Below are 9,207 nucleotides of genomic sequence, written 5' to 3'. Positions count from 1 at the left end.
CAAAGAGTCGTCTTTGTAATTTCACTGATTCATTTTTTATTGATAAACAGATCAATAACTGTGGACACAGTCAGGCAGAGAACCAGCAAAGACACAACAGAGCTCCAGATATCAGCTTACTGAGCCACACACACACACACACACACACACACACACACACACACACACACACACACACACACACACACACACACACACACACACACACACACACGACTCAGCAGGCCAGTCTGCATCTGCTGGGACTTCATCTAATTAGGACAAAGCCGACGCCCAGCTCCGCACGAACAGCTGGAGGTGTGTGCGCGTGCGTGTTTGTGTGTGTGTTTGTGTGTCCGTGTGCTGCAGCTGATCCTGCTCTCTAAAGCTTGTTGACTTCATATTATCATCCGAGGAGTGTTTGTGCTCAGATTTTTAAAAGATGTTTGAAAAGACAGCAGATTAACTCTGTCCTGCCCAAAGACACACACACAGACACACACAGACACAGACATGCACACACGCATGCACACACGCACACACAGACACACACGCACAAGCACACACACCAAACTGTTTTTATAGGATTGGATTCATTCATCATTATTTTGTCGTGTTTTTGTGGGTTTCGTTTCATTTACTCAGTAAATGTTCTGTTTTTCTTCCTTCAGCTGTTTAAAGGGAACAGAAATCGTATGACAGCTTTGAAGTGTCTCAGGCCTCGTTTATTAGCCTGGACCCAAAGACCAGCAGATGACCGTGGCCACACCTCCATCGCTGTTTTCTCCTTACAGGAAGTAGAACTGCTGAGGTCACAAAGAGCGCACAGATCCAGACACAACTTCATAAACGGTCCAATTAGCACAAAGTTAAAAATGAAATCCATCTCAGAATAAAAGTAAAGTGTCTGTCGGGGGTGTGGCCTCTTCGTGGTCATTCCCTATTCAAACACCAAAACTTTATTAAAACTCATTAAAGTCCATTGACCTCCATCTGAAACACTTCCTGTGGACAGATAGAGGTCGCACAGCACGATCACTGCAAACATCAGCTCATCCTAAACACCCATTAGCATCTAAGACCGGCCAGAGACCCAGACCGGACCCAGACCCTTCAAACAGCACCTGCAGCCGCTGCAGGAGGGCATCATCGATGGGACACTTCACTGTATGTGGAGCCTCCCATACCTCCGTGTGTGTCACACAGAACGATGGAAGCTGATCCTCAGTAAGCTTGGCTGTATGAAAACGAGGAGCTCTGATCGCTCAGTCGCAGCTGTAAATGGTAAATGGCCATATATAGCGCTTTACTAGTCCCCAAGGACCCCAAAGCGCTTCACATATCCAGTCATCCACCCATTCACTCACATCCACACACTGGTTATGGCAGCTACATTGTAGCCACAGCCACCCTGACAGAGGCGAGGCTGCCGGACACTGGCGCCACCGGGCCCTCTGACCACCACCAGTAGGCAACGGGTGAAGTGTCTTGCCCAAGGACACAACGACTGAGACTGTCCAAGCCGGGGCTCGAACCAGCAACCTTCTGATTACAAGACGAACACCCAACTCTTGAGCCACGATCGCAGCTGTTTCACAAACCGCCTCTTTGTGTTCAGCCAGCTGCTAAAGATAGACCAACAGTAACGTTTCCATCAGCAGCTTCAGTCTGAAAAAGGACAAACAGGGGCGCCGTCACCCACAGACCTGCAGGTCACAGCCGGAGACATCAGCGTATGCAGATGATGCATGTGTGCTCATGACAAACTCCCAACAATCAGTTCCAGCTGTATTATATTTAACACTGGAGGACCTGAAACCTGACTGTTACCTAGCAGAGGCTTTCTGGCTCAGAGCTTTCAGGACCTGACAGCACTTCCTGCTCCTTTCTTTAGGATGCCCCGGGGCAGACCCTGGGTCAGCTGGAGAGATCTCTCTGCTGGTTTGGGAACACCGTGGTCCCTCCACAGGAGCCAAAAGAGGTTTGGAGCCTGTAGGATGCAAACGTGTCTGCTGCTTCCTGGCAGAAGTTATTTTAGCAGGTCTGCAGTCACACAGGTGCTTCCACTTCCTGTGATGAGCCACGGGATGAACGAGTCACAAAGGCCAGGAATCAAATCATTACAGACCTGCTGCAGTCGCTTATTCTGCATTGTTTTCATAGGCGAGCAACTGAAGGCCTCATGCACACACAGACACACACAGACAACAATCCTCTGTAATAAAAGCAGAAACTCAAAAATTAGGGATGGGTACCGGTGTCATGGCACCGGTTCTGACATAAACGGTAGTAACCAGTCCGAAAAGCAGCGCACATTTCGGTGCTTTATTTCGGTGCTTTTTTTTTTCCTGAGCTGTGATACACTTCTAGCCAATCATTTTACGTTTCCGAGGATAGTAGGCGGGGCCAGGTACGTACGTTCTGTTAGAGCAGAGCTACAGATTAAAAATGTCCAAGGCGAAGCGGTCAAAAGTCTGGCTGTACTTCACAGCAAAATATGCAAACTCAGCAGCCTGCAACAAGTGCTTTAAGCTGATACTGTGATACTGTCAAAGGAGGTAACTCCTCAAATCCGATGAAACACCTGGCGACGCATAGCATTTTTTTAAAAAGCCGAGAAATGCGCCGTATTTGATAGCTTGCTGCGAGACCTCACACCGAGTGCATCTACTGCGGGTGGGTTGCCTCTTATCGGACCCGGAGTTAGCAACATCCCCCAAAAACACGAAGAGGAGAGTCCTGGCCCCTAGCCCTGCCAGTGTAGTGATGTAGTGATGACGGATGATGATGGCAGCAGCAGCCGTTCTTCTCTGCGTGAGTAGCTTAATGTTGTTCGGGTGTAATTTACATTGAGTAGGCTAACCACGTTATTACATTAATGCATGTAAGGTGAACTAGCAAACATCATCATAGCTACATGCAGCTGTCTTCTTGTTTGATGGCAGATACTCCATTCACCCTGGCCAAAAAGGCTAAAATGACCAAAGAAAAAGTGGAAAACAGTTAAACATGAGAGGTTTAGGACAAAGTTTGTGTTTTTTCCATTGTTTAAGCACTGCTTCCAGCCAAGAGTGATACCATATATGCCCCATAGCTGCAGAAAAGGCTAACATTGTTATCTTTTTACAAAAAACCAGCTGAACGTGAGAGGTTTTTGGACCAATTTTGTGTTCTCCATTCTTTGAGCACCGGCACCGTTTCAAAAGTACCGATTTGGCACCGGTATCGGATAAAACCTAAACGATACCCATCCCTATCAAAAATAAACTTCAGTTTCAACAATGTTAACAGCTCTCGGAAAAAATACAGTCACATAATCCAGACGACACACAGGAAGTGTGTGTGCGTGTGAGTGTGTGTGTGTGCAAGAATGCGTGCAGGATGTGAAGCTGTTCAGCCAAATCAGCTCCATCTGAGCTGCTTATCTCTGATTTATAGAAAACACACAAACATGCACGCAGGGCTGTACTTCACACACACACACACACACACACACACATACACACACACACCGTGTACTCGTTCAGCCACTGCTGCTCTGACACAGGTAAACCTCACCTGTCAGTCTCCCACAGCATGCACACCGATGAAGCAGTGCTGAAAGGTCAACACTCTAAACGCACTTCCTGCATCACTTCCTGCTGGGACTGTGTGTGTGTGTGTGTGTGTGTACCTGGTAGTACGTCCTGATATGTCTGGTGAGGACTGTCAGGTTGTGAAGGCGCAGCGACACATCATTGTTCACGTTCTTGTTCAGCCTCTGATTGGTGGGGCTTGGGTCGCTATGGAGACAAATAAACACACCAGAGGAGCGCTGAGGCTGACGTTTGTGGCTGTTTGGGACAAAGATCATCTCACACACACACACAAGTTTCGGGTAACCATGGCGCAGGCATTTCCCTGCACGGAGCCTGATTAGCATGTGAATAGGGGGCGTGTCCCGCTGTCCATCCGTCTGACCTCCTGTCGCTGTCATCGTGTCAGTGTGACGCGTGAAGATGGCCGGTCTCACAGCGCAGCGAGGACTTCACATGTGATTATTCATTAAACCCTCACAGAGAATCAGGTGTAACTGATTAAACGCAGATTTAAATGTCGTGTTTCAGTCACTCAGACGGAGCGTTCTGCAGGGTCTCTGTCCCACCCACTGTCTCTCTCTCTGTCAGGCGGCAGACACCTTAAAAGAAGTTTAAGGTCACATCTCACTCAGCCGTCCAATCAGAGTGCAGCAGAGGTGGGACAAACACTTCTCCGACCAACTGTCACATGAGGAGGTGGCTCTCTGCAGAATGCTCCAAACATGCTGTTTATCACAGCTTTTACACTCTTAGATCTGGATGATGTCACAAGGAGGGCCTAACTGCCCCACCCACCTGCTGGCAGCTAATCAGAAGAACATGTTGTTAAAGAGGGAGGGGCTAAAAGAGCTTGATTCCGACAGAGGATGTGGTGAGAGGCTGTGAGGGCCACTATCAGATAAAGGAGGATTATTCTGAGCAGTGAGTCATGCAAAGCTGCTCTGACAGAGTCAGAGAATAAAAACGAGGAGCTGGAAGCGAGCAGCGCCGATCCACGCTGACACGTTCGGGGTATAAACGAAGAGGGGAACGAGCTTCTTTCATAACTGAAGCTCCGACCTCACTGACTCCGGCGTCTCTCAGCAGCTCGCTCTGAACCGTGAGCTCATTTTTTCCACGACATTAAACCATCTCCACTTCGACTCTCAGCCGGCTCCGCAGACCTCGTTAAACTAGCTGCAGGTTTCTGTGGAGAACTCAGTGATTTAACAGCCGACGGCTCCTCCGACTCTCTAACGTCTCCTTTCATACTCCTCACTGCTCCTCTGTAACCCAGTTTCCCATGAAGCCCCGACCGCCCCCCCTCGGCCCAGCCGACCCTCGCCGTGGAGAACAATAGTGCGATTATCGTCGTTCCTGAGGACAATAACCGACAACAATAACTAACATGAACATGTGGTGTGATCGGGTCAGCGGGGCGTCCCACACAGAGGATTATCAGCACATGAAGGATGAGTCTGCTGCTTTTTTCTTTTTAATTTCAATAAATCCCAGAAACACAAACCAGTAAACCCAGTAACCAGCCCCACAAACACACTCCTCCCTGCAGCTCTGTGGGGAAACAAGACTCTAAATGTTTGAGGTTTGAAAGGCAGATACTGAAAAGTCGATTTTCTGCCATCATTACATAACACCACCCAGCTGCACCACCTCTGGACATGCTGTCAGAAGTGAGCTGGGCTCGTCTGAAAGAGTGTGTGCAGCCGTGCTGTCTCTCCTTCCAGTCACGGCTGCAATCAGCTCCTGCAGCTGCTGTCAATAAGCGAACTTTAACCACGACTTCAGCCTGTCAGGGTTTTCTAACGAGTGGATCAGCCTGCATGAGCGCCTCGGCTGGTGACGGCTGCAGTGACAGTACGAGTCACTGAGGCGTGCTGAGGCGCTGCACCTGCTCTCTGATCGATGCTTCTACTCTTCCTCCTGAATGTCCACAGCCTACAAGCCTCTGCCCATCACACACGGCTCGGTCTAATTCCTGGACCTCAGTCTAGTTAACCTGATCTGTGCTCTGAGGCTGCAGACGACGACAACTCTGTGAAGCGCTTCAGCGGCGAGCAGCACATCTGGCTGTGAAGTCTGAACCTGAAACTCAGGATGTGGTTGCACAAATACACTCGCAGAGACACACACAGGAAACACAGGATTACCTCTCTTACCCCCTTATGTACTCACACACACGCACGCACAGGCAAAAACCACCAGAAACACTCGGCAGTTTTGACTGACTCATGCAAATGAACGCGCTCGCTGCCACCTACATGTGTGTCATGATCTTGTGCAGGAAGACGCCGTCCACCAGCTCCATGAACATGCTGAGTCGCTCGTCTGAGCCGGCGCCGTCACCTGACCCCAGCGGGCCCAGCGTCCGCACCTGAGGACAGAATCAGAACATCAACTGTCTGCAGCTTTAAAAGATCTCACATTTAAAAACCAAACTATGAGAAACACAGAGGTGAGTTTGAAATAAGTTTAAGAGCTCAAACTTTGCTCCCTTTTATGCTTTTCTGGCTCATTTAAAGGAGCCGTTCCACCAGCACCAAAACAAGTCAAGTAACAAGGAATAAAAAATAAAATATTTCCCATTTTCCATGTTTGAACCACCTGGGCACATCTGGGCAGGCAGCTTCCCGAGTGCTGCCGCTGCTCTCAGGCTGCCTATCATCTTTACATCATCATCATCATCATCATCCTCAGCTGTAATCTAAACACCGGGCTGAAGGACGGCAGTTTGGCATCTCTGCTCCTCTGTGAATCTCCACCTTTCTGTGGTGGAGATGTGGGGTATGTGTGTGGGGGGAGGGGCCTCTGAAACCAGCTCCATGGTCATAAAAGCCTCTGACTGTGAGGAAATCGTTTCACTTTTAATGAGGAGAACAGCTCGGACACGGAGAATGAAAAACACAAATGTCATAATTAGACTCGTTATTGGATGTGACCATGTGACTCAGTGAGCAGGAAGTGGAGGCTGGCGGGGTTTAGGTCATATCTACAGAGCCGAGCTCTCCGCCTGGGCCCGAGGAGATGCCTGGTGATTCGGGCGTCCCGAGCAGGTGACGTGCGCTTTGTTCTCCTGGAGTCTCTTATGATCACGTTGGTACTAAACAGCAGTTTGTTCTCTTCTTCTCCAGTTTGAGACATTCTTATGCCTGCAGCCAGGCTGAGCAGGGTCAAAGGTCACGGTGCTGTGACACATTAAACAGTGGCTCTAATGTCACAGACCTCAGCTGCAGAGGCGGCTCAGGGTCTAAATGACAGCGTGCAGACTCACAGAGACAAGCCGGCGTGAATGAGTGGATTCCATGTTTTTTTAAGCATTACTCACTCGAGTAATGGCGAGGAACGCCCTGCACGCGCTCACTGAGGCTCTGCTGGAAGCCAAACCACAGTCCCACCGTGTCACCTCCTGATCAGAGTTTCCGCCCACGGGACAATGGTTGGCTGAGCCGACAGCTCAACAGGAAGCGCCACCGATAGTAGCGGCTGACAGCTCCGCTGGCCGTCCCAGCCTCTGACCTGCCTCCAAAAAGCTTCAGAGATGATTCCAGTCCAAACATCTGGAGCCTTCAGAGGAACATCATCACCACGGCGATAAAATCACCATGAACCGGGGGTTTTTTGGGACTACATTAAGTAGTCCAACTTAAATTTGCCTCTGCTTTAAGAATGTTCTGGGATAGCAGGAGCAAACGCTTTAGTGTTAACGACACCCCGCAGCTCCTGAAACATCCAACACAGGAAATGATCGACCAATCGAGTTTTTACACGTGATTGGCTGTAAGAAGACCCTCCCACAGAGGCATCAGTGCACGTGCAGGGGTCACTGGGGCATCTGCGAGGGCTGAAGCACATCTGCAGTTTCTGCTGTCATCCAGATGTTTCCATTTCTCCATCACTGACCTGAGAACAGCCCAAACCATCACCGCTGAAACATCTGGAGCTTCATGAAGCCGCGAAGGATTTCCGACAGTCAGTCTGGGTCCACCGGACTGTTCCTGCTTCCCTGTGACCTCATTTCCTGTTGACCCGCCGGCTCAGCCAACCATTGTGCCCGTCTGTGCTGGACAGAAACTCTGATCAGGAAGTGACACAGGGACACTTTCACCGACACATCCAAGGGTTCCTGCAGAGTCTGAATCCGCTGCTCATGCAGGGAAAACTGGCTGATGGGCCGACACCAGGCCAGCCAGCGGGCTTCTTCACATCCACGAACTGCAGCTGTACATCGATCCACCTGAACCCTGCAAGAACCCCTGGTCCAGGTCCAGCTCTGGGTCCTGTTCCTGGTCTCAACCCTGATCACGATCCTGGCTCTGTTCCTGGTTTCAATCCTGGTCCTGGTCCACGCGCACATCTGCTCCGTCTGTGCGGATTCTCAGAGATGCTGAGTGCTTGGCTTGTGCTCTGTGTGTTTCTGTTAAAGGTGTGATGAGGTGAGCTCAGGTGAAACATCCGGAAGCTTCTCCTGGTCTCTGCAGCTCCTTCAGGAACTCAAACCACCCCTGAAGCTCAGACTGACCGGAAGTCCTTCAAACTCTTTCTGATTAAAATGTGCTCTGGAAAACAGTGCGTGAACTTTTCTGTGTAACACCTGGAAAGTCCCACAATCACGAACCAGAAGCTCCGCCAACCGCTCACTCCCCAAAATCAATGTGTGTGTGTGTATGTGTGATACACCTGACGTGTGCAGCGCGTGGGCACCAAAACTCACAGCTGTGTGTGTGCGCGCGTGCACTCACCCACACCACCAGGGGGGACTCCATGAACGCGCCTAGCAGCTCGGAGAGGGTGACGTCCATGGCTCTGCTCGGTCATCAATACTCCGATCGATCGGCAGGTATCCGCGGCGGGCACGCGGGAGGTCTCCACAGCGGGCAGAACAAAGCGCCGCGAGGCATCGACCCTCCCCGCCACCAGCGCGAGCTCCCTCTCTCTTTCTTTTCCTCACTATTGTCTCGCGACGAAGAGCCGGTCCGAGCCACACGAACGGAAACGGAACCAAAAAAGTACTGGGAGAGCCTCTGCGCGCGCTCCCGTCGGTCCCGGCTCGGTTCTGTTAGCTCAGCGCGTGAACGAGCAGTTTTTTTCCGCTGAAGGTAAAAACACAGACCCTAACTTCGCAGGACAGTTGATCGTGTTGCCAGGGAGACACCACTGGGACCGTAAAGTGGAGAAACCGCCGTGAAGTTTGAAGAAAGAAAGTAAAGTGAGTGAAAAAGAGCCGAAAAAGGCGGGACGAAGGAAAAACGCGAAGCGGAGGCACACAGAAAAGTTTCCGCTGCTCGCAGCACCTTCACCGTGTTTCTCCTCCACAGCGCTCCATCAACCTGACCCACAGACGCCACACGCACGAGCACAGACCGACGGACCCGCCGGCCAATCAGCGCTCACTACAAACTCTGCTCCCGCCTCTTTTCAGGAAATCTGCCAATAACAGACCATCGTATTTACTCTTTGATTCGGTCTGTTGGTGACGTTAGACAAAGAGTTCAGACAGAACAAGATGGAGACCGCCCCGAGGAGGGAAATGTATGGAGGACACAAACTGCCAATAATGGACAAATTAAAATGCCTTAAAAATCAAATACAGACATCGTAATCAAATCACAACACGTGACATGAGCCCTGTTAATTTACCTATTTATTACAATTA

The 9,207-nt window shown here is 50.3% G+C and overlaps 1 protein-coding gene across 3 annotated transcripts in view; it reads right to left on the bottom strand.

Moving 5' to 3' along the window:
* Nucleotides 1–8,919, bottom strand: part of ccdc88c (coiled-coil domain containing 88C) — a 50,376-nt gene extending 41,457 nt beyond the window's left edge. For 2 of the 3 annotated variants that reach the window (XM_024806210.2, XM_024806211.2), the window contains exons 1-3: nucleotides 8,294–8,918; nucleotides 5,816–5,928; nucleotides 3,653–3,761 (exon numbers count right to left, since the gene is read on the bottom strand). In XM_024806210.2, coding sequence (XP_024661978.2) covers nucleotides 3,653–3,761; nucleotides 5,816–5,928; nucleotides 8,294–8,353 — 282 coding nt within the window. In that variant the 5' untranslated portion in view covers nucleotides 8,354–8,918. Of the gene's footprint in view, nucleotides 1–3,652; nucleotides 3,762–5,815; nucleotides 5,929–8,293 lie in introns of all 3 variants that reach the window. The other variant, XM_023153613.3, reaches the window with a different exon arrangement.
* Nucleotides 8,920–9,207: the final 288 nt, after the last annotated feature.

This window comes from Maylandia zebra, linkage group LG19, assembly GCF_041146795.1.
Source record: "Maylandia zebra isolate NMK-2024a linkage group LG19, Mzebra_GT3a, whole genome shotgun sequence".
NCBI lineage: Eukaryota > Metazoa > Chordata > Actinopteri > Cichliformes > Cichlidae > Maylandia > Maylandia zebra.
This window is presented reverse-complemented; position numbering and strand designations above follow the sequence as displayed.